Consider the following 27,028-nt stretch of genomic DNA (forward strand, 5'->3'; position numbering starts at 1 on the left):
TGGAAGTTTAAAGTTTCTTTTTGCCCTCATAGAGTTGTGATGGCCAAAAAGTGTCAAAGACACATAGTTTAATGAAGAAAGGGAGAAAGTAGTGATATTTTCATCTTAAGACGTTGGTGGATGGATACGGCAAATATAGATAATTCAGTGCGATTAGGAATGCAGCACTAGGGAAACATTTACTTACTGTGCGTGTATATTCTATTAGGTCTCTATGAAATACCTCCCAGACTCAACTCCCAAGTTAGATGAATGCAGCTGGCAAGCTGACCAACCAAAAGGTTACTTGTTGCAACCAACTCAATCATGATGTGTCTTTCAGAATTGTGTTCTCATGAGGATTTTTCTACCTTTAGAATTCTCATTACTTCTATTTTAAGATCACAGTATGCCTGTTGCTGTTGGTAATAACAAATTCTTATTTCCAAATTTTAAAAACTTGTTGTTGTTATTTCCATATGACACCATTTTATAATTATAATTTAAATATAAGTAAAAAGCATCCAGGAATTTTTAATGAATCTTGGTTTTTTATAGAATCATCTTTTTAAATCACCTTGTTTTTAATAAATATCAAAAATTTATTTCTTGAAGTACTTATGGAAAACAACTAAAATAAACTAATTCCCAATTATATTGATACAAATTGGATGAATAATGATGATATTGTTTATAAATTCGAGTTTTGGGGTGAGGAGTTTATGCCACAAAAATTTGATAAATATATATATTTATTAATTAATATAAAAATGAGGGTACTTCTCGTAACTTAAAACACAACATTGAAAGCTAACCTTATGATTCAGCCCTCCAAAATTATGAAAATTTAATTTTTGCCATTAATATTGGTGACAGAGTTATTTATTATGGCCAAGGGAAGGGAAGATTGGGATGTGAATAACAAAGCAGAGTGGACATTTCTCACTAAGCACAAATAATTCTGATGATTGATTATGATCGGAAGACTAAAATAGTGTGCAGGGAAAAGCAAGAGCCAAACAAGTAAGTGAACAAATGCATTGAATCTGCCATATTCAGTGGTCCATACTCTCTGTGGCAGAGACTGCTAAGGATGTTTTCCTTTTCCTCATTTATCATGGTACTTAAATTTGAAGTTATCACTTTTCTTTTGTGTTACAGAATTTCAGATTGATTTTAAATTTTCAATTATTAATCTGTAAATTTATTTTCAACTCAAATGAAATATTAATTTTTCTGTCCTTGAAGTAGCGAAAAATAATGGCAATGACCAAACATTTGTGTGGAACTGCACAAAGTCAAAAGATAATCCAAAGGTGGCCGGCTTGGCAGACAAAGGTTCACGTCTAATGAGGAAGTAATCGATCGAACAAATGCCTATTTTGAGGAGCTTCCAAAATCCTACTTTGTATATGGCTTAAAAAATTGGAAAACACTTGGACAAATGTATAGAGTTGAAAGGAGATTATGTTGAAAAATAAAAAAACATTTGCCCAAAAAATTGGTTTTTCTAAGGACTTATTGTACCAACCTCATAGCTTTGATGCTGAAAGGTCAATTGTGGTCTCTGGTACCTGGTAAGTTCACACTAAGTGAATCTTGAAAATAAAATATGTAGCACCGTTAGTATTCCAAAATGTGGAAAACTAAAGATTATCATATTTACACTAAAAAAAGTAAGTTCCCATTCTTAAGGTCTATAGTGAAATGATACTGGCAGCTTTCAGGACTGATGATGATTGGATTGGGAATATAAGCTTTCTGATCAGATGCATTTACAGAAATTTAAACAGACTTCTTGATGAACTTGATCAAAGAAAATAATCAAAATTATCCATAATTTTCATATTATGAACTATTTCGTGTAATGCATTTGATTGTGCATATTAGTTCCTCTCTTGTATTAATGAGGAATCAATGTATGTACGTTGTCATGCTGAACCTTGTTTGATCGAATGCCAATCTTGCTAAACAGCATTGTAGTTGGTACAACATTCTTTGTGATAATTCAATAATCCTGCACTAAAAGACCAAAATAAATTAGGCAAAAATTCCTGTGTTTTGAGTCAACTTTTGAATTTGCTGCTCTGGCTCAATTTGTTTCAGAATACTACATACTAAGCTATACTCCATACAAACAACATATATATTCGCTGTTAAAGGACTGCATTTTATAAACCACTGAAACATCTAGTGAATGCAGTGAGAACCATTGAGTTTCATTTAGTTATCAAATGAAGTCAGCAGTATTAAAAGTGGGGATCGAGATGGAGGGGTGGCTATCGTGCTGGCTTCCCAGGCCCGGGTTCAAATCCCGGCAGTGTTAAATATTTTTCAGTGGTATCTCGATCCCTATTTGAGATACTTTGTGGAGGGCACTTTGAGTAAGTACGCCATCCATTGGATGGGACGTAAAGCTGTGGACCCCTTGGCAAAACCTTGTACCTCCAAATCAATCAATATGACCTCTGATGCACTCTAAGTGTTAAAGTGTTCTATGACACTCAAAAAATAGTTTGACATTTTATTAATCAAATTATTTTTTTTTTGTCACTGGAGTTCAATGTCACCATGATTAGCAATTTCCTGGTTTCAGTTTTATTATTTCTGTTTTCTCTGTCTAAATGAATAAGCTGCAGTTGCATGTACATATTAGCTTGAAAATAAATAATTTTTAGCTGTGTTAGATAGTAATTTTTATTTTTGCACAATATGAAAAGAAATCATGCAAAAGTTTTATGTTTAGGAAAACATTAGTCATCAAGTTGTCCCAGTAGATTAGCATCATTGCCTCTTTCTTCTTCAGCTTTGAGTGCATCAATTCCATCTTCTGTATCAATTGTGCCCTGAAATCAAATAATAAATACAGAACTCTACAGTTAAAAATGTAAAAATTTTAATTCCCTTACAATATTCTTCCAAGAAATAAATTTTAATGTGAAATGTTTGAGTATGAAGTTTTTTTATTAACATTTTATCACTGGTATGCATTTTCTTTAAAAATGTGACTAATATATCAGAGAATAAAATACTGAGAATCCTTGAAATGAATAACTTAATTATCTGGCCAGTTTTAGCCACTCTAATTTATTATTTATGAATAGGCAAATATTGGTTCTTATTTAGTAATAAAGGAGAGTTCATTAACGATACTTGGTGATTGAGGGAGAGGGGTATATGAAAAGTCATGAAGTATCACCTAATGCGAGGGAAGGCCTTCTAGTAAAACACCTGTATTGTAAACATTCAGAAAAATTTGGTCGGTTCAAATTAGGTTAGCACATTGTTGAAAATGGTAGAAATGCATCTCTTTGTTTTTTTATTAGATACTTAATTTTATTTCATTTTCAGTGATGCCTTATATGATTTTGCCCAAAAAGACAGTAAATACAAAGAGTTTCCAGTTTTTGATTAATAGAACAAACTTTGCTCTACTTAATTCGGTTTTTACAAACTTATGTTCCTCTATAGGAAATTGTTTATTTTTCCTGCTGTTTAAAATGTTTAGCTACATGTTTTCTTCTAATTGGTTCTCATAATTTAACAGCAAAACTCAATGACATAGTAAAATGGACACATATTTGTTAGATACCATAATCACATTATAATACACGCTGATTTTAAATTAGCAAAATCAAGAACACATGAATGTTTTAATTAAATTAAAATACCATCCATCAATGATAGCAATTAATGACATCCAATCCCATTTTAAAAAGTCGAACCAAATGCCAATATTTAACAATGTCCCTCCCATGAAGAAGGAGAGGATCCCAGAAAGAGGCAGGCAAAAAGTGGCCTAAATCGTATCACATGCTCAATGGATGCCATTGGCATAAGGAGTTTTTAAAATAAAATTTTATTGGCTTCTTTTATCAGTTTTTTATGGTGGTGAATTTCCAACAATATGTTCGCTAGATACTAAAATATGACTGGACTTGAAAAGTGTTGATGTCTCATATTTATATTTGAATTTATGAACTGATTTTTAAGGACATAGATGTAATATTACATTCTGCATGGGAAAGTGAAGATCAAGCTCTCAATAAATACCAAGACCAAAAGAATGAAATTCACCATAAAAAATTAATTTTATTATTTACCTCCATTTCATATACTCTCAATGAATATAAAGTCCTAGCTAGATGTAGATTGACTAAATGGCAAACTTTTACATTCATTTCATTGTCAACTTTGTTATATCAGGATAAAATTTTAGGACAGACAGTTAACAATAATTATTATGAAGACTTCATAAAACTCTTACTCTTGACTACTCTCCATCACCAATTGTCTTCACAGCTACTACTATTAAATGATCTTATCACTACCTGAAACTGACAATTATGATTGCCCAACAACTAACAACTGATGATTTGCTTTCAGGCAACAGTCAAGATGCACTCAATTTAGTATAAGTTTTAGTATTAAAAGCATTATTCCTGGGAAAGCCTTCCATAAGAAAGTCTTCATTTTGTGATAAGTATAATAAATGTTGGGAACGCAAGCAAAACCATTTTACGGCTCTATCTCTTAGATTTCCAGCTATATTTTTTATTTACCTTGATATCCAGGTGGGTGAGATTTTTTGCCATATCCCCCTCCTCCTCTACTTCCTCCTCTTCCTCCGTTCCCTTCTCCAAGCCTTTGCCCAACATGTCTTCACCGACTGACTTGTAAGTAAAAGCCGATCTTTGAAGGTCAACGTCAACAGGAAAAAGAGGTGTTCTGTTGATAGGTTCACCATCTGGACCAGCAGGATCCAATATGGCCAATGCTCTCGCATGGAAGCGAGCAAGTGCAGCAGCCAAGCGACCCAACTGAAGAACTGAGTCCTGGGCACGTTTGGAATCTAAAAGCTCAAGCTTTACCAGCACATCACCCCTCAGTCGAGCAAATCGGGCACGAGCCTCCTGACGGCAACGTAAGATGAGCCTAATAAATTTAGGAAAATTGTGGCATGAAGAACTTTATCAGAGGGAAAGGAAGCATTTTTTTAATTCAATAAATTATTTATTTTAGATTGTCTATCATATATTATTTCACTTCAATGCCTTCCATACTGATGAAATAAGTTGCAGCTACACACCGATATTCATAGTTTCCAGTTTCAACGCGGTAAAGTGGCTCTTGAAGTGCCGCATGGCTGCTCTCCTCATCATCCATCTCCTTCACCTTGAGGCAGTATGACAAATACTCAAACTTTGCATCAGCATACTTTCTGATTGTAAGACGGGTATCTGGGATTGCTTTGTGAAGGTAAGTTCCAAGATCTGAGAGAATCTGTAAAAGAATATTTATACTAAGACAATTCTGTCAGCTTTCCCATTTGGGCTTCATTAAAATCTTCTTTGAAATATATCACAGGTTACACCAAATTAATTTTACCCTAGAAGTTCCAGAGTAGTCACTTTGATAGTTCTTTCAATTTCTAATGGTAACTGCTCCTTCACTGATGGATATAAGTAATACAAGTAATACATACATTCTAGTCGCTTTGATATACCAGTTCCCATTAGATCACCAAAGTTAAGCAATGTTCGGTCTAATCTGAAGTCAAATGAGTGACCTCTATCATGGTGCTCTTGTCAGAACACACAATACTGCTCATGGGTCCAAAGCAATGGGCTTAAGGTTATTCAATAAACTTTCCCATGAAATCAAATATATAACAAAAGTACCTATTGTCAAGAAAAGGCTGATCAACCTATTTTAAAATAATATGTTCTATTCTGTAAATAAATACCTGAAATTGTCAATATGCATCAATTCCAGCTTAACCAATTAATATGTAAATATACTAGGCTGTATATATGCTCGTATACTACCTTGATCAAAAATTTCCCGGAATTTATTCAGAAAATTAAAAATACAAGTTTATTCATCTAAATCTATATTGTCCCCTTCAAAGTAATCCCCATCGACTGCAACACACTTATGCCAGCGCTTGATCCAATCCTCGAAACATTTTTTATATTCGGTTTTCGGTATGTCCATCAGTGCTTCCTGCGATTTTTCCATTACTTCCTCTCGGCTGCTAAAACGCGTTCCCCGTAATGGTTTTTTAACTCGATTGAACAGAAAGAAGTCACAGGGAGCCAAATCAGGTGAATTCGGTGGCTGTTGGATGGTATTTGTTGCATTTTTCGTCAAAAAATTACGAATAATGATAGCACTGTGCGACGGTGCGTTATCATGGTGCAAAATCCACGAGTTTTCTGCCCACATTTCTGGTCTCTTTCGGCGAATTGCTTCACGCAAACGTCTCATAACGCCCAAATAATACTCTTTGTTTACTGTCTGGCCTTCTGGCAAAAATTCATGATGCACTACACCGTTGTAATCCATGAAAACCGTCAGCATTGCCTTCTTTTTTGACTGAAAACGACGTGGTTTTTTTGGTCTCGGCTCATTTGGTGAACGCCATTCACTTGCCTGATGTCTGGATTGCGTGTCGTACTCATAAACCCACGTCTCGTCTCCAGTAATGATCCTTTTGATGAATGTGGGATCGGATTCAGCCTCGCAAATCATGTCTTTTGCGACGTCAACACGGTCTCTTTTTTGCATGAAATTGAGGTCTTTTGGCACCAACTTTGCTGCTACACGACGGAAACCCAAATCATTAACCACAATGTCTTGGGCGGATCCATAGGCAATGTTCAAGTCCTCCGCTATTTCTCTGATGGTTAATTTGCGGTTATTGACCAACATTTCTTTTACTTTATCAATTTTTTCACCGACTTTCGATGTCGATGGTCTGCCACTGCGTTCATCATCTTCGATTGACTCACGACCACTTCTGAACCGCTCGTGCCACTGGTAAACGACCGTTTTTTTTAGAGAATCGTTGCCGAAACACTTTTCCAACATTTCCAACGTCCGTGCGCCACTAAATCCGTTTTTTACGCAAAATTTAATACAAGTTCGTTGTTGCAAATTTAAATCCATTTCTGCAATTGTAAAAAATCGCCAACACACACAGAGATAGATGTACTCTTGGCTACGTAACTTTTGCAAATGTCAAGTTATGACACTAAGATTTAAAGGGAATATCAACAACAGATGTACCAATTTAACAAAAAAAACAGAACTCGAATCGGAACGATGGGAGCGCCACACGGTGGTTATTCCGGGAACTTTTTGATCAAGGTAGTATAATCCCCCACCTCTCCCCCGCACATCCTCTCCGCTCTTCCCTGAGAATATATTCTATCTTATATATAAGTGCTTCTGAAGTGTCAACTTTGCCCTGCCTTTATATTGGACAGTGTACCACACCCCTCAATATCAGAATCAATAACCATCGGGCCTCATGAAAGAATTCTTCCCTAATTTTAATGCTCCCAATCCCCAAACACGCTTTCAAACACAACACTCCCTTTAATAATTGCTATAGTGTACCCATCTTAGCAACCCTCTCACCCTCTGACCTTCCACTGAAACTCAAAACAATAGAGCAAGCCTTAACCAGGCTCCTGGACTCCTGGAATTGCCCAGGTATAAATATTAGACATTGATGACCCCCATCTGCATATAATTTCATCCCCCCTCCCCCCTATCACCATCCATATCATCCCCACCCTTGTAAAAATCACCGTCCTAACACTTCCCCTGCTAACTCTTCCCCTCAAAAACCTTTACCCACCTTCCCCTTCCATCCATTGTTTCCAGCCCCAGCTTTCCCTTAGTTCTCTCCTTTTCTTCCTTGAGAAAGGTGGCTTGGACCAACAAAAATTTGAAACCGAGTGAGTTTCTTTTCTTTTTTTCTGTGTTTTTGTCTTTATCCACAAGTGCTAACTTTAACACATTATACTTTATATACTTATTTATATATTTTTTTTTGCGTTTCTTCTAATATTGTGAAATTTATATCTGACGTGTCCTATATTTGTGTATGTATGAAGATGCAACAAATCTCCGAACAAATAAATACATTATTATTATTATTCCATCATCCAAATCATCTATATTTTATGCAGCATAGTTATTCATGCTTAAACCATGTGTTGTGTAGGACCCATGCACTCAAGCTCCTTAGGCTTGAGAAATGTCTCAGTGAAGTGGTCTTCCTCTGTAGGAACTCACAGTTTCTACAAGACTCCTGAGAAAGTGTTTCTGATGCCAAAATGCCTGAAACAGTGTCCCTGATGAAGATGGTAGTAATATTTTCCTCTATTGCCTTAAAAAACTGCTGGAAGTGAGAGCAATAATGCAGATGACTCATACAAAAGCATTTCAGCAGAATATTCTGATAAATAAGCATCCTTACTTGACTAAAGCGATATATTTTTTAATACAACTATAATACAGTAAGAGGAGTATGTCAGCAGATGAAAATCAAAATGAAATCATATTGTCTTCTGCTATACAATATTGGGTAGTTTTTACATACTCCTCCTCATTTGCTCTAAGGCATCAGTCTGCTGTCCTTCAAGGGGTGAGGTAGGGAGTCAAGGATGAAGGAGATGATGAGAAGGAGAGAGTATAAAGGACACCTGCTGCCTATTGAATTAGAATTTAACAAAAGCAAAAATAACTTGGAACTCAACTTAAAGAGGTGCTTGGTAATATAAAAACAATTACAATCTTGCCATCCTAAAGGAACTTATGAAACTAAAAACCAACACAAGCTGTAGGCTAAAATTGGCAACTTCCTTTTTAAATACTTGCATTGATATCATACAAATTAGGGAAACAAAAAAGTAAAAATATTAAACATGAGGAAAATTAAAAATATTACCATGCAGGAGAATGGAGTTAAATGTAATAAGGTAACAAAGTGGTACAATCAAGAAACCTGTTGTTCATTTTCAATTACATTAAAATTCCTATAGTAATTAGAAATGTGCTCATATTTTTTTTGCAATGGTATTTTGAAGCAAATAATAATAGTAAGCGGGACCCAATAAAACTCAAAAAAGTCAACCCAATCAAAATATGATGGGTTTTGTTGGAAACTCAAGTAATTCCCAAATTTGAAAATCTTTTGCCACTTTTTCATACAAATCAAAATTTCATTTTTCCATTTCATACAATTGCACTTAACAAAGTAATTTTTATTATTATAAAAGAGCATTTCAGAGACAGGCCTGGTGTATGAGCTTCAATGTGGTTACCCATTAAATTCTCACCTTTGAGATGCACTTAGGTCTGCTCACACTATAAATATCAATTTCAATAATATCACCAAATTATAAACCAAAACAATTTTTACAAAAGAAAAGTAAATATTGGTTTGTATTTATGTCATGAATTAGAATAGTATTAAAGGATTATGTCTATGAGAAAGGCTATAATACTTTTAGAACTCACTTTGATCAGCTTCTAATATTCCTAAAAACATCATGCACACAATTTAAAAACATGTAAAAGTAGAAAAACCATATTTTTATACTGTAAAATTTTTTGTAGTAATCCATTAACTCATGATTTAATTATTGAATTGTCAGTAGGTATTTAAATTAGAATAGCTGAAGAATACTGAATGACACTTTTTTCAAAGTGATATTAATATAATGCATATTGATATGAGGGCATGAAATAATATGTCACTATTTTACGCCTCAAAAAATATAAACATATGAGCATGTTCATATTAGCACTCACAGGCCGGACTTCCTTCACCATCGCCAAGCCAATTTTTTCCATTTGCCTATGATGTTCTCCAAACTGTCTGAAAGCTTCACTTGCTCTAGCTTGCGGCTCCCGAACTCCCATTGCAGAGAAAGTATCTCCAAATGCTGTCAAGTCCAAAGATTTATTTACCATCAGATACAATGCTACCATTTACAAATGAAATAATTAAAATATCAAAGCTATTGGATTATGATAATGAAAGATTATTTGTCAACATTTTCATTTAACTTATTTTCTGTACTTATATTTACCAATGAAAATAATAATTCCTTTACACTTTACATTAGACCAAAGATAATTTACTCATAACAAGGTATGTTCAAATTGAGTAGCTTCAGGCGTGATGTGATGGAAGACAAACATAATGAATAACTGATCATAGCACTTTTCCACTTGATAACATTTTTTTATATTTCTAATTTAAAAAATTATCAAATGGAAAAGTCCTACGATCAGTTATTCAAAAGGTATGTTGTTTTCAAAGATTCATTTTGAAATATCTAACTGGTAACAAAATAAGTTCAATATTCTTGTCAACTAGAAATGGACACTTAGTATGGCATCTACAATATCCACAAATGACTGTGATTGATGACTCCTATTTTCTATTTATTGCATATAATTCAAAGAAACACGCCAGTTTCATCAATCAACCATCACAAGTCCTAAAATTAGTACTGTTTATGTATGGTCCACCAATTTACTCTCCAGCTTGAAGAAAGATGGCTGGCCAATTTTGCTAAAATGGATGAAGGTACAAAACAAATGTTTAATCCCTCTTCCGAGTTAGTCCTTTCTATTCATTCCTAGCCAATATTTCCAGTAGCCTCTAGGGTCACATTAATTGGTCAGGTCCTGACTTAATTGACCCCAACACAAATCACCCAGGGGGATCGGGATGGGGTGGCTGATGTGCTAATATACCCACCAAGAGAGCCCAGGTTCAAATCCTGGATACCGCAGATATTTCTCAGTTATATCCCAATCCCTATTTGAGGTACTTTATGGAGAGCACTTTGAGCAAGTATGCCATCCATCGAATGGGACGTTAAACTGAAAAGGTCTTGGTGCCTTTCATTAAGAGTAGGCTAATGCCAACGCCGGATCTCTCCGCCCTTCCTTTCCCATCCATCCCTAATGGTTCCAATGGCTTTAGCTGTCAGTCGCCTCACCTAAAACTACTACTACTACAAATCACCAAGGAATTCTGATGAATTGTGGTCCCCAAAACATTCAAATTTACATGCTCATAAAATCACATTGGCCTCCTGACAAGTTGTTTACAATCTCGGTATCTCAACTTTTTGTTGCTACTAACTTACAGATGTGTATAGGGTAAGATTGAAGACTTAATTGTAGCCCCTTAATACGAGGATATTTGCGAAACAATTTCAAGAGGTGAAACCTCACTGAAAAAAAGTTTTCAGGTATAGTCCTCTGATAAACCTGCCAGAATATACTAGAGTCATTGGAGGCGATATTAGTGGCCAAGATGATGGTCACTTGTGGCTGGGTTCAATTTTCCTCTCTCTTTCTCAATGACTCATCAAATCAATATGTGATCTCGCTCTCTTGCCACCCTGGTATGTGCAATGAGGCACCTCACGTCACAATGACTCAAAAACGTTTTTTTATGATTTCATAATTAGCAGCGTATTAGTATTATTGCCATTTTATTTTGAAGTGCTAATATAGATTGAAGGATTGCTATTGAGTAATATCTGGTCTACAATTGTAAGGAAATGTGGTGGACATTTCAATGCTTATTACCCTGTGGATCATAGCCTAACCTAAATACTTCCCTTGCCCTGTAAAACGTTGATGATATAATATAGTGTAAATTTCATGGAAAATCTTAGATTGCTCCAGATCAACCAACTATGTTGTATTAAGCTCAGCAACATACAATACTATTTTAATCTGGACTATTAAGTAAACGTGCAGTATTTGGATTCCTTCAATTGAATTAAGACAAAAATTTATAAAACACAGCAATGTTAGCCAATCAATATGTATTCAATGGATCACAACTAACACTGCCATGATTTGAAAGGCTCACCTTTGTATATATGTAGAAGATGGATGGTGGCGTTCAAGAGGGCCCGTGTATGCCTTAACATTCCCTCGTAGGTTTCTTGGGTTCTTGTTAAGTGACCAAGACGACGGAGAAGGGAATCATTACATAGGATAGCCCGAGAGAGGCCAAGTGCATCTGCTGTAGCACTACTCATACCCTCAACAAGTCGGTGCTTTGCTTTCTTTAGTGCGAGGTCCAGGGAGCGAGGACCACTAACCCCAGTCCCTGAGTTCCCAGGTGGATGCAGTTTGTTATACTGGATAGTCACTTCGTCCTATGATATTCAAATGCAAAAAGGAATGGAGAAAAACATAAGTAATTTGAGTTTTGAATACATGGTCAATGAAAGGGAAAATATTGTGCAAAAAGAAAGTGAAATGACTCAAGTTTTTAAAAACAATGAAAATTTATAAAAGGATGATTTGAATGATTCAGTGGCACCAATGCATTTTTTGGCTTTCAGGAAGTTATGGTTGTCACCCACAAACAAAATGGAGGATTATCTGAATTATACTATAGCCTTCTCTCTTCTTCAAATTCACACTTGCACGTAAAGTGCCACACAATGAATAAATGAATGCTGAAGATTCAAGAGTAAAACTGTAAATTTATCTAATTATTTAATGATTCAATAAATGTTTATAGAACTTGTTTTTGCAACCAATTTCACTTTAAGTTCCAGCAATCTTCACTGAAAACTCCACAGATCTCTTTGTTTTTGAACTTATCTTTAATAATTGGTTGCATGTGCAACAAGATAAAATGAATGACATCTCTCTTTGTCATGAATCTACCTGAATTTCATGAATTAAATTCCTTTTGCATTTCATCAAAAATGAAAATAAACTTCTAATAATAAACCTTCTAGAATGTCTAAAAGAATATTACTTAAAGGTTTCTCACTTTTGTTGCCTGTATCATTCTAGCCACCTCAACTTTAGTCTTTCCTTTCACCGACTGCCCATTTACACCCACCAATTCATCCCCACTCTGCAGACTCCCTTCTTTTGCTGCTGGGGTGTCATCAAATACCTGTGGGTTGAGTTTAAGTCTTTTTGAGAAAAAGTTAAATGAACAAAGAAGGGAAAGGCTTTTATAGCCATTCACAAAAAGTCCAAAATACATAAATTACAAAGTATTATATAGTAAGTAATAATGAATTGCATGGTGTTGACCAGGGTCATTGTTAAGTAATTTGTATACATTAAAGTTTAATGTTTTCTTCAGTGCTTTTACGCATATCAGACTATGTATTGCAGAACATTTTTTGATCTTGAATTTATTCAATTTGAACAAGTTTAAGAGAACTTTTTGATTCACAATCAATGATAATAGACAATATGAGTCGGAAAATCATTTCATATTCAAAAACAGAAATTGCTTAAAAAGTTAAACTTTCTGGAACTATATGATTATTTTTGGGTAAAAACAATATTAACATGTTTCCACATATTTACTTATTTATTAAACAACAAAGTTGCATTACAGAGTGATGTTGTCATGACTATTTCTATCGTCCAGTACCTTCAAGTACTGAAGATATAACTCTGCAACCAAACCTGGTCATTGAATAAATGTTTGGGCATGTTTATGAAAGTTAAATGTAGAAATGCAAATTATTGTCTTTAGCCTAGTATAATAGAACTAGTTTTAATGTGTGTTAAATACAACTAGATTTTAATGTCAATAATAAATTTGATGTTCACATATGATGCATACATACCAATGAATATGGAATCTGAGCCCTTTCTAATGAATGTATGAATGATGTACCTGTAAATCTCAATTACAATGATTAGCCTAATGTCTGTGCTAAGATACAAGGGAAAGGGGCTCAGTTAATGGATTCACAGTGCCTGAGGCACAGCTCATGGGGCCTCATCTGAATACTTCATGTAATGTGTGAAACACAGTATTTTGTGTCCAAATATGTTCGAAACAAGATCCAAGTAATACAGACATAGGTAAATATTGCTAAATAGGAGATTAATTCAATATTTCCAAAATATTGAGGATTAGAAACATAGCAGTTAATCATGCATGAAATGTAGCATGACATGTTATTAACAAAAATACATGTATTCTTTAAAACATTTTAAATTTTCATTTTTTTCCCTGACAAAATAATCATTATTGGACTCCTATCAGAGTAGAGCCTATGGCATGTCCCACTATAATATATGGGCCACTATAATTAATAAACCCTGTAAGGACATTAACACTGGAACATTTCCAAATTGGTCTCAGAGCTAGTTTATAGGCATATGTTGTTGTTAGTTGCATCATGAATAAAAAAATCATTCCCATTTTTAAAGCATAAAAAGTCAATTTTTATTACGAGATTTTTAGATATCACAATAATTTTTTTATTTTTCAATCTCACCTGAACTATGTAGAGACAAGGACATAACGGAGCTCCTCCTCCAATACTGATTCCAATCATGTTGCTACCATCTTTGTTCAGCTTCACACTTCCTGATGTAACTGTCATGCCCCTGTTATATCACATGTGACCAAAATAAAATTTAAAACTTTGCAACAGAAATGCAACTCTTGATGGATTCAAAAGATATTCAAATACTTTAACAGGAAAACTGCAAAGCAATCAGGCACACAATATTTTAAGTTAAGTTAAGGCAATACAAAAATCAGGAAACTTTTATGCATTATCAATTTTTGTACCAAAAATACATAATCCATCTTTTCTTTGTCTATTTTACATTCATGTTTGCTAGATAAATAGATGGTCACAAAAAGATAATGTAGGTGAGATATTAAATTCATATTGAAAGAAAAGTTTCTCCTCTGCTCTAGTCTTACTTCATCACTAAGAAAATTAAATACTCATCATATATTCAATCCTATTAAAATTAGTGCAACCAAAAAATGACAAAATATACACAGGAAATTAATACAATAATTAATTTGGAAAATAGTGTAGGTACAACTGCTATTCAGGTTACTTGTTTCCAAAACCACTAGAGGAGTCTTATGCTTTTCTTAAATAAAAACTAGATCATGAAAGGAAACGAAAGAAATAAAAAATGGAAATCTGTTACAAACAGTAACCTCAGTAAAAATAGGTACATATGGTTAATGACAAAGACACAATTCCAAAAACATCTTTTTAAGCTTAAAGGTCATGCAAATTCCACACATGCAAGCATTGCACCAATTTTTTCAAAGCATTTTTCCCAGGCATTGCTTTCAAATTTTGAGCCCCCATTCCAGGCTTAATTACAGCTAAGAAATGCTTTAATGCTGAAATGAGGAATTATGGAAAGAAGATGCAATACACAGATACAAGGTTTAAACACAAGTGAACGATTTGATAGATGTAGGAAGAATGTAGAACACTAAAAGCTTTACAAGTGTTTTAATGACATAGGTAACTGATTCAAGAACAACTTACTACATATCAAGTCCTTAAGCAATATCCTGGTTGTCAATAAAAGACAACATTTATGCATCACTGGAATGCAATGTAAAGGTTGTTATTAGAATTCAGCTTATTTTGGGAGTAATTACAATTCTTTCTTTACCCCTTATCTTTTTCCATACCTCCTGATGCATATACAAGCAGCAAAAGCTGTCTAGCCTCATACATTCCTTTTTTAAACTCTATAGTTCTACAGTGTCATTAATCTTGGCTTAAATTTGTGTCAGTGCCAATTTAAACGATAAAAACTCTAAGGAAAAAGTGCTTTTCCTTAAGCAGCTACATGGTTCTGCAAAGCCATGAGTACCAATTATCCTGTTTGCCTACCCTTCAAAATGAATCCTACCTTCAAAGCTTATTGCAGCAGCTTTACTTTTACTGTATAAGTCTGATATTACCTTGAAAGTGAAACTACAGCTCTTAATATTTTCAATGCAAAATCAAAATGTTATAAGCAGCTTTGTAGCACTATGTCATCTGCTACTAGTGTAAGTCTCAGTTAATTTTCACATGGTCCATACTAGATGTAAGAGTTGGGAGGTGCCTATCTATATCATTCTGGTGAGAGGCTTACCAGTTTTATGTGATGGATACATGTTATGCATGGTTTATATAAGGTCAGTACTACTTATATAGGTAGCTCAATTTACTTTAATGAGCATTAATAATACTTTTTGATACAATATTCACAAAAGAGAGGCAAATAATTTTAAAATAAGTCTGATAATTAAAATGGAGGTACAATTATTTGTAATGATCTCAGCATAACTTATGGTATGTTTTGAAGGGTTGGCTCACAGGATTGAGAGGCATTAACACAGTTGGCAGCCTCAGCGTCTGAATGGCAACTCCTTCAGATATGGGTATTCACCGTAAACATGTTTTAATGAAAGCAATCCTCTCAAAAAGAGAGCACTACAGATCATGAAAGAATATTGGCTACTTTTACGAGAGAAACTTGTTTTACAGTTTTATATTCCAGGAGTATATACCCACAGAATGCATCCACTAAATCACTTACAAACCATTCAATTACAGCCATTGACTACATCACTTTCATCATAACGTACATTTTGACTCGTTGGCATAAAGGTAAATTAGCTTACATATAACTATATCATTTTAGCAACCAGAGTTTTGTGAAAATTATTCTCATAAAAGAGAGATAATCAAATTTAATCATTGATTTTCAACCAAAGACATTCCACCCAAAAAATGACCACATTCTCATTTCTTATATTATCTTCTTTTCTCTGCTTTTATCTTACGCACTGTGTATTTTTATACTTAGCTATCATTGAATCTACTTACATGCCTTGAATTTTGCTAACTCAGCTGCATACGCAGACTATTGAATTAGCATGCAAATATTTATCTAAGCATCACCCTTTATGCCTATCTAACCAATAAATCCTCCTGAGTTTGTAATTTATGATGACACAAGACCAATCAAAGCAAAATTCCATCTAATATCAAACAAAGATGACTTAGTTTCATGGAACATGGCCATAATGAAAAATAACATTAGTATTTCCCACAGTTAAATGAGAAATACAACTGGTCATAGTCGCACAGCAATTATCATATATGCAATGAAAATCGAATAAGTGCTGGTATACTATATAACTCCAGGATCAAAGGGAAAGAAGGGTGTTTGATGGGGTTAGGAAATGAGAGGAGGGCTGGATATTGGGGAGAAGTGAGAAGGATACGGCTACTTCAAGTCAAGGTGCCAGGATGTGCTGTGAAATGTCATGAGATCCCAGCGGTGCTGTGGGAATATAATTGAGAAGTTAAGGAAATTTATGTCTTCAGGGATGACAGCAACAAGATTGAATCATCCAATTTTACAAAAATCTTAGATCACAGGGTCATTTCACCAAAATCAAATTGAAGGCACAGGCATAATGAACACTTGTGAACCGTCAGATACAATCCTATTATACTCAACAATGACAATTTTTTAATGTACCCCATTCGTATAAGTTAAAATCCTCCTTTGCCATCCTCATCTCTCCTTTAAAGCTATGTCATAACACAACCTGGCCTAAAAAGTCGAGATATATGCTTATCATATATCTCCCAATTCATTCTTCTTTCTTCTGAAGTCCCATTCTTTCCTGCTGACTAAGGAGTTACCTCTAACACAAGTAATTACCTTTAGATTGCTCACCATGGTGGCTCAATGGCTAATACCGATTCAATAAGCTATAATCACTTTAAAATGTGGAACAACTGTGGTTATAGGCAAAGATACTGCTTAACCAACACAGTTCTCCTATGTATGAATATTCAGAATTTCCCCTAAATGCAAATTATCAGGTTTGATGCAAGAAGATTTTGAACTGAACTGAAGTCAATTCAGCTAGTGCTAATGTTTATCATATCTATAATAAGATTATTAGATGGAATCTTATAAGAGATGGATCAGATGATTACTACAATGAAAATTTAATACTTTTAATATGCGTAATATTGGGTAAAGTATTCATCAATTCTATCCATTTAAATAATTTTTCATGCAATTACTTCCATTTTTGTGTTCAGGAGTAATACTTAATTACAAAATACTTATGCTCCCATTGATAATATTGTAGACTATTTTTTTATGGAAAAGGTAATATTCTTTGTTCAGGTCTTAGTACATACACTGTTTTACATCTTTATTTATTATCATGTGACTTTGGAAAAATAAATTTTTAACGTATGGTTTCACTTAATGGCAGAGTGACACCATTCCAACCATAACCATGTCCAAATAAAAAGTGATACACATACTTTCTACCTTTCCTAAAATAAATTAACATTTTTAAATTCAGGTACACATGGTCATGAAATCATTTGTCATCAGGATGTGGACAAATTAGGAAATTGAAAAGGAATACAGCTTCCTCACAATGAAAGACAATAAGCAAAGGGTATTTATCACATCCACACATGTTAGCACTAGAATTGATATTCATTTATCAAGTTCTTAAAAATTTAACTTTAGCTCTTTTAGACATTTTAACAGTTTGCATGCTTAACATAAAAAAGTAATATGAATGATTAGAGGCATGTAAATAATTTCAGAGCATGTATACACTAATCAATTTAACAAATGTAATCACACATTTTCAGTTTATCTGAGTGGATTCAGCAGATGCATTAGTAAGGGTCTCTGTTGATAGCACAAGACAGTTAACAAGTTCCAATTTAGGATTTACATAAAAAAATAATGAAAGCTCCAAAATTCTCGAAGAAGCTGCCACCACAGACACTGGTTGAAAAATATTTCCACACACTGATGAGCATCCCACTTACATTTTATCCTGGTAAGAGAGGAACAAAAGATGCCTCTCCCCTTCCTCCTCCTCTTCCTCCTCCAACTGCAGTGGAGGGATCCCCTCCAACATTTCCTCCTCCACCTCCTTCAGTGCCTCCTCCTCGACCCCAACACACATGGAGCATGAGTCTATTCCACCATCACCACTTTCTCTGGACTTAATATCACTCCCTAGACATTCTATGTCTATCAGAGCCCCCATTCTCTTACCATCAGCAGCTCCCTTACTTGAGCCAGACTTTCCGCCCTCCCCTTCTCCTTTCTTCCCTCCCCCTTCATCCCCACTTTGAATCATTTGCACGGATGGCTTTGGCCTGCCGGAGTAAGCAGGGGAGGCAGATGGTGCAGTCTTGGATTAATTTTTTGTCAGAAAGGGGGTTGAGGTGTTGCATGTTTTTGGAAAATATCCTTATGCATGCATAGAGAAATTTTTATGCTGGACAAACAACCTGACCAGAGCAGTATACTGCTATCGAATAACGCTGTTATGTAATGTTTTGAGAAGAAAAAATCTTTCTTTTTATTTTATTGCTAATTATTAAAGAAATTACTACCCAGGTATACTGAAAGCATCACAATCTTTTCTATTCCCAATAATTTCCTTGATTTTCTTGTTCTCATGTTTTTCCTGTTTCTATTGTCTATGTGTACCCCACTGAAATCTTAAATTTCATCATGTACATCACATATATGAAGTCTTGTTTATCAGTAAATAGTCATGATTGGTCATTTTGCCAATTACATAAGCATATTTCTAGCAGTGGGGAGACACAAATATTTCACTCAGAATGTATTAACATATCAGGTTTATTCATGCACACAGGAAAGTTAGAATGGCTTTCCCAGATATGGTTTCTTTCGTAATTAATTTAATCTAAAGCATATCAATAAAAAGTAGTGAATCCGTTCCAAAAATAGCATCTATTCAATCAGTAGATGATTAAAATGAATGAATAACAAGCATTTACATACATATTTAACAGTAGAGGAAAACCTACATGTAAGTGAATGAAAATTGATTGTGAATGAATCAAAATATATTATAAGGATAAATAATTTGGTGCAAACGTTCAATCAGGAAACACAGACAATCAGTGAAATTTTCCGGACTGGTTTACTAAAAGCATATGTAAACCCAATTGGATTCAAGACAGCTGATATGCATGATACTCAATCATAATAAAAAACTAACTAGTTAGATACGTCATTTCAATAAATTCTTAAAATTATTCTGCTATGACTACTCACTCATTCAGTGAAATTTGTTGGACAGTTACTTACTATCTGATAGTCTATATAAATCAAACATAAAAAAAAGTCCATACTTAAGTAAATAGGATATTTGTTGAGTGTATTTTATCCCCTCCTATCTTTTAATGTATAGACAGACATCTACATCATCTCTATCTACAATTTTTATATGCATACCAACAATTATTAATCGTGAGGTTTGCTTTGATAGGTGAGTCTACTCAAAACTAAGCCTTTTGAAGTAAGTGAAATTCACTCATTCAGGATGAAGGAGTTGGTAGTTCATTTCCACATGTGAATACCCATTTTGTGTTCCCATTCCTGACTTTTTCCCAACAAATGTGCCATCCTTTTTCCAGGTCTTTTCACACTGTTTGAAATCTGATTAGGTATTTTTTATGAATCATTACTTCAACACTTAATGTTGATCACTGAAGTCAGTCAAAATTATAGTTTTTGTCTTTGCCAAGCCCCCTTCATATGGTCTAAATCTAACATGAACTGATCATACATTAAAAAGGAACACCTTTCTCATAGAAAATACTAATTCCCAATTCATATATTACCTCATTCCAGACTTTTTTTAGGGATTGACATTACATGACAGTTACTTAGATCTATCTTGGTCATTGTCTCATTTCTCCTCTGCTTTATAGTACTCAACAACCAATACTTCAGCTGTCCCAACACTCCTTCCATCTCACCTCCCACAGCCCTAATATATCTATATTTCCTCACTCCACCTCTCACTTCATATTATCTGATATTCCTCACCTCAACGTTTTTCTAACATTCCAAGTCCCTATTCCAACTAGTTTGGTCCTCTTCTGTGTCTGCCATTGATTTTGCTTTACAAGGATTTTGTGAGAGGATGACTGCAGAAGCCTTGCCTCTCTCACTGCTGGGCACCACACAGACTGAGTCCCTTAGTTATCAAAATTGATTTTCATTGTAATGCTCATCTTCAGTGTCTTAGGTTAAATAATTAAGGTGGTTTCCCATTGCCTATCTCGATATTGCTTTTAATGTGACACCATCACTCAATGACCACCCCACTGGGGTCAGTTGCCTTGGCAGCTGCCTCATTGGGGGACCAATGCTGTGAGGACTACTTTTCTTTTGGCTCCTACCTTTCGACCTATCTGGCAGAGGTAACTCTACCTGGAGCAAATATCATTGCTTCCTGCAGCACAGCCTCAGGGGTCATCAGAATACCCAAGCCCTTCCACCACATTAAGGTTGCAGTCCATGGAGAGTAGTATTTACATATATTTACTGAAATTCTTGCCCACACCTTTAGTAAAACTACTCTATTACTTCATCAACTCTCTAGTAATCTCCTCCGTATTTTATTCCTTTTAACATTCATGATTAATTAAGTTTAATCGAAAGGTCACTACCATAAGAGTTTATCCTCGTAAACACTGAGTGTGTGCAACTCCTGAGGGGCAATGTGCTGCACAAACTTGAGTAAGAGAGTTTGCGACTTTTTTATTTCCCTATCTTACATATTTAATTATTTAAGTGTGATTGGTAATGCAATTACATTCCTCCTCATAAACCCTGAATGCATTTGAGATTGTTTCATGAGGGTCACTGCATGTCACAAACCTGAGTGGTAGAGTGTGCACGATTGTAGTAAACAATTGAGTTTCACCCTCTCCCTTTTTTCACAGTCCTTTTCCCCACCCCTCTTTCCCCAAAGATTATGGCCTAAGGAATTCCACATATCCAGGGTTGCAGCTTGAGTTATTGCTCTGTATTTGTTTCTCCTCTGCACCCTCTTAGATTAAATTGTTACACCATTTGGGCCAATTTTCTCTGGTTCTCGGATCGGTAGTAAAGTGCACGAAAAGTGCCACCAGGGGCCGTGTGCCTCATCTAGCAATGCTGGTGGTTTTATTGTTGCATTAAAGCAATTATCATTTTTGTTGCTTATGTCATATTCGATGGTACTATCCAAAGTCATAACATAAGTGCTATCATTTCAGGCATCACTTTTGTGGTTTTTAATTTTTATCAAAAATTCTTCTCCGATGATTGAGAGAAATTGTTTTTGTTACTCTCAATAAAAAGAAAATGGAAAGATTACAAAGCTAAATAAAAACTGAGCCCCTACAACATGATGACATGATATTTCTTACCAACTAGAACCCAAATTTGATCTGGCACTCCTATTTTTCAGAGCTCCAAATGAAAAGTACTCTGAAAAGTCTTAACTGTAGGTATGTAACAAATGCTGTACCATTTATTACCAACATCAGACTCTAAATGTGCTAATTATGAGAACTTGCAGCATTGAGAAACAGGTCCCTTGATTGATGACACATGGTCGTAATCTCAATCAATAATTATGGGTTAATGGGAATGAGAGGCTCAATTTCCTAATCACCGTAATGATTCCATTGATGATTCATTGTCAATTGAAAAACATTTCAGATTAGTATTTCAGTTTTATCATTTACCACTTCCATCAAAACAAAAAAATCTGTACTATTCCAGTATATTTCAACACCATTTGACCACTTTCAACTCAAAATGAAATCATTTTGCAACAGTTTAAGTATACATTCATATGAATTCGGAGAAGATAAAGAAACAATAATAGAATTCAGAGAAAGTGCCAGGATATGTTGATGAGGAGATGAGTATTTAGTTTTGGAGTGTTCACAAGGTAGATGCACCAAGGGAAATGGATGAGAGAGTTAAGAAGTATCATGAAAGGAAGGTAGTCAGGTGTTAGGGCCAAATCTAGGGCCTACATGGTGGGTGGGGTAGAAGTTAATAGAACAGCAGATGGGAATACCAAAGCATGATAAAAACAAGGGGTCCATGAATTCCAAGAGGGGTTGAAAGAATGCATTCAGAAGGGGCACATCAGAAACCCTTTAAAGTCTTACGAATAGGAGAGTGTTCAAAAGTTAAGGAAAATCTGAAAGGCATATATTAGGACGCGTGCATCCATTTCACTGACTGAGACCATGTGGGTGAACAAAAAGGGAGGTTGACAAATATAGGAAAAATTACTTATGGGGAAAGATGAGTTATATTTATGGGAAAGGGAAGTGATTGTGCATTAAAGGGTGTAATTAATTACTATTTTTGTTGATGCATGCAATGATGTTAAACCCATTTCACACAGTCAAAACATGGCATAAAATTTTGTAAGTATCCAATTTATTTTACTAATCAAACTTATCTTCACTATACAACACTGTAACAGTCAAAGGCTGAAATCACTATGAATTAAATAAAACAGTAAAAATACAGTCCCTTCTTTCTATAGATATTGGCCATTTGACATTATTAATCAATTTGGCATTGTGAAAAACCAAATATATTCCTGATGATGATGTGCAGCATCAAAACTATGGTCATGAAATATTAAATCTTTATTGTGAAAGTGTAGACTGTTTTTTACCCTCACTGAATATATTTACGAAGGCAGCATGATCTGGTGTTTTTATTTGTTTGTTGTTATTAATGATGAGACACATTGCAAAGCCATCCCAAAACACCAAATATCTTTTAATCAGTCAATATCCATGTGCTTACATCTCTTTATCCTATGATACTGACTAACTTTTGTGTTCCTGAAGATTTGAAAACTGGCTGAAAATATGCGGACATAAATATGAATTTTTTCATAATGATCTCATTATGGACCATAAATATATCAATGAATGTTCCTTCTCCCATATGACTCAGAAGTAAAATGAAATATTATTATGTATATTTGAGACAAAATAATATAATATTTAGAAGCCTACAAGGAAGTAAAATGCCTGAATTTCACTGAGTGAAAATAATTTTCCCTGGCCAGGATTGAAATCCTCCATATCTTGCCAGAATCCCTCAATATTTGGCCAATTGCTTTAGCCAGTTGAGCCACTGAGCACCTAGGCTAAATCTACGGGCCTGATTTTTAAGCTTTGGAATTCTCACATTTCAGGGCACAGCAGTCAGCACACAACTCCTCTAAATTAACCATTGTGACATTCCCTGCAGTTCTTTGAATTTCCTATAATTTATTTCAAGGCTGTATTAGTGCTCAAGCAAGATTTCTGTGATAACTAAATCAGTATATTATTATTTACTATATATGTCTCCTTTTTGAAAGATAATTTTAGTGGATGACGTTCAACATATCAAACGACTATAAGCATGTAATCAAAATTAAAATTGGGGGCTGCTTGATATCAAAGCGTTCAACTCACAGTAAAACTTGAGAAATAAATTGCTACTGGGCTTTTAAGATGGAGTTTAAGAGAGGCAGTGCTTTGTTTAACTATTTCAATGTTTAATTTGCTGTCATTCTAAAAAATTACTACAGGAATATTAAGTTTATAACATGCCATTTTTCAGACTCCACACAGGTTTTTATGATTTCAGCTCTTGGTACATTTGAACTGCCATATACATTAAATGTGTACTGTTATTACTGTCACCTTATCTAAATTAAATGCCTTAAAAAAACATGTTTCATCTTCAGGTGTCTAATTCACATAGAATATTGTGTAAGGGGAAATAAATTCATTTTATTACCCTTCAATGGGGCTCACTATATCAGAAAAAAGTCACTGAGCAGAACCATTCATATGATTTTAAGATAAATTTCCCAGGCAAGGGTGTGAAAAATGAAAACCACCCCTAAGAATCTTGAAAAGACAGCAATTGACCTAATATTTGGCAAACTGGCTGGAATGGAAGTAGGATTTCATGATGAAAAAGGTGATATGTACATGCAAAATCCTTACCAGAAAAAAGCACAGATGACCTTGGGGCTGATGAAATATAAGCACGGTCCGCATATCCTCCTTTATTCTTGAATTTACTTTCACTGACATTACTAGAGAGCAGTACATGTTCAAATTGTTTTGCATTTCATTATTTAATGGAATTACTATAAAATAATTTATTATAATTTTCAACTGAATCAAGGGTCAAAAATATTAAAGGAAAACTTAAAAAAAAGTTTAACTTTACTCTTTCTATTTAACCTTACTATGGACACCAAATATTTTCATACACCAGAAGTTAAACTGGTATAGCCCCTTGAGCGTATTGTTACTCAAACAACCTTAATACTGGGAGATGATGATTGCATGTCTTTTATACGTTGTAGTAGATAAAGCATTAAATTACCAATTTGCACCTTTAAACTCATGAGTGTTTAAAATAAAATTCTTTGGTAAATCATGATAATTTAGGGTCAAGTTCTCAATATATAATTTCATGTGAGGTAATTATTAAATTCAAGGAATGGCATAAATGCAAGGCTTTTATTCCCCTAATCAACTGATGCCGTGCATGATATCAATGCAGATATAGGAGACCAGGAATATACTAAAATTTCACACTGGTGAAGGGCAATAACTCACCAAAACAATTATTACTTGCATAAGATTTTCTTCTTTGAATAGGCATCACATTAAAAAGCCACTCCTTTAAAATGGCAGATCACATTAAAAACCCTTAGGTGGAAGGCATTCTTTATCGACATTACTCACATATCCTGGGTCAGGCTAACATTGACATGTAAGTGCGAGAGTAGTTCCTTCCTTGCTGTAGGATGGGGCTGGAGAGCCATTCTTTCCTTTTGGGCACTACTACCGAGACAAAACCAATGGCAATGCAATGGTGTGGTGAATGACAAACGTAGGCATGCTTAAGAAAATTAGGTAATGCGCTAACTAGGCTTCAAAAAATTATTCTTAGGATAAAAGAATATTGTCTTTTCACCATTAAAAATATTTGGTGACTAATGAATTTAATTGATTAAATAGGAATGATTTCTGAAGATATTTCAACAGATGTTTGGTTTTATAACATTAATAAAAAGAATATATTCATCTGAAAATACAAGGAGCCCACTTGGTAAATTTGATTTCGTCTTGATGGAATGCTCAAACATTAAAGAAATATTAAGGTATTGAATTTTGATTCCAATGTATGCACTATATTTTTAAATATATGGATCAATTGAATAGCCAGGATGTTTTATTTCAATAAATTCAAAAGAAGGTTCTCTGATGCCAAATAATTGAACTACTTCCTGACACTAATGTAATGAACTGGAGATAAATTATATTCTAACCAAGAATCCTAAAATGCATATTTTAGCGCAATATTATTTCTATACAATAAATAACAGCAGTATTTATACATAAAAGAAAGCCGCAAAAGACGTTGAAATATAAGCAATTTACAGCAAAAATGTTTGCATCATAACATGTGCATTTCTCCATGTAATTGTATCTAATAGCGAAGGCTAATCATCGAGGATCGTATAGTAATAGCCGGAAAGTATACCGCATATATATGGCTGCATACAATAGTGTATATTTCAATTAGTTCATCTGTGGTAGCAATAGCAGTGAAGTAAAAAATAAAATTGGGTACAAGGAAAGGGAAAAGACGTAAACTAGGTTTGCTGAAACTTATGGTTGTGAAAGTTCATTCTAGCGTTTATCAGCTGTAATAAATCGACAATAAAAAGCAGTTCGATCACCAAAAGCGGCTCTCATTCAACGAATGAAAGAGTATGAGGGCATAAATGTACTGCTTCAGATAATAAAAAAAAAGCTGAAAGCAATGCCATAGGTGTAGCATTAATTTAATCAGTGCATAATGTGCAATGCCAAATAACTGCTAAGTGCACAAGAATATGAAATTCTAACATACATCCGATCTTCCACCAGCGGCCAGTCATACTGATGGTCAGATGTTCGAAGCAACGGGTACTCCTCGTACATATTTTGCCATGCCATAATTATTTATTCTACTTCATCAGTACAATAAGATACACAAAGTAAAAATAATATTTTCAGGTAGAGGTAAAAAGCAATCCTGTAAAATCAATTAATACTGCAACAAAATGAATAAAAATAATATTTATTTGTACAAGTATGTATCAAAAAAGCAAATAAAATTTACACTGCAGGGATAACGCAGGCGGAAGCACAAACCAAACAACTGTCTACAACTTACATTTTATCCTCTTCCAGAAAGTAATCATCCTCATAATCAAGCATTATTGAATGGTTTAGTCAACTGAGCTTAATGACTTCGTTTACAGAAAACACTAACGAGGGTAATTCAAATTTCAAAGCCAATGTTTCACTTCCCTCAAAAACTAGAACTCAAAACTCATTACACATAACCGACATACACATATCCGTAATACGACAATACATACACGTAACAGCATTGCTCCTATCTCAACCAACGATTATTATATTGAAGATATCGATTGTTTCAGGCACATAGTTCGAGGTTTCGATTCCACTAGGTTTATTAACAAAAGACTGTTATTACC

General features: G+C 34.4%; 1 protein-coding gene across 7 annotated transcripts; it reads right to left on the minus strand.

Moving 5' to 3' along the window:
* Positions 1 to 2,658: 2,658 nt before the first annotated feature.
* On the minus strand, positions 2,659 to 26,899 carry PICK1 (protein interacting with PRKCA 1). Of its 7 annotated transcripts, none has more exons than XM_071587141.1 (10): positions 26,701 to 26,899; positions 25,221 to 25,377; positions 18,438 to 18,773; positions 14,079 to 14,190; positions 12,599 to 12,727; positions 11,678 to 11,969; positions 9,589 to 9,722; positions 5,069 to 5,262; positions 4,542 to 4,914; positions 2,659 to 2,825 (listed from the first exon to the last, which is right to left on the minus strand). In XM_071587141.1, the coding sequence occupies exons 1-10, from the start codon at positions 26,732 to 26,734 to the stop codon at positions 2,733 to 2,735; spliced, it is 1,854 nt and encodes a 617-aa protein (XP_071443242.1). In that variant the 5' UTR covers positions 26,735 to 26,899; the 3' UTR covers positions 2,659 to 2,732. The 7 variants fall into 7 exon arrangements, with proteins under 7 accessions (XP_071443242.1, XP_071443266.1, XP_071443257.1 ...); XM_071587165.1 differs by lacking the exon at positions 25,221 to 25,377 and adding an exon at positions 26,395 to 26,577; XM_071587156.1 differs by having other exon boundaries at positions 25,221 to 25,316; positions 26,701 to 26,888.
* Between the last annotated feature and the right edge of the window lie 129 nt (positions 26,900 to 27,028).

Source organism: Hetaerina americana, unplaced genomic scaffold (genome assembly GCF_022747635.1).
Source record: "Hetaerina americana unplaced genomic scaffold, ioHetAmer1.1.p SCAF_1, whole genome shotgun sequence".
Classification (NCBI taxonomy): domain Eukaryota; kingdom Metazoa; phylum Arthropoda; class Insecta; order Odonata; family Calopterygidae; genus Hetaerina; species Hetaerina americana.

Bases quoted from the DNA above. Each gene is read 5' to 3' on its own strand.
- PICK1 (XM_071587141.1), bottom strand. From the start codon at position 26,734: ATGAGGATGATTACTTTCTGGAAGAGGATAAAAT. The intron at 14,191-18,437 runs GTAAGTGGGATG...GTGATATAACAG, and splicing joins CTCTCTTACCAGGATAAAAT to GGGCATGACAGTTACATCAG. The intron at 9,723-11,677 runs GTGAGCCTTTCA...TGGACTTGACAG, and splicing joins TCTTCTACATATATACAAAG to CATTTGGAGATACTTTCTCT.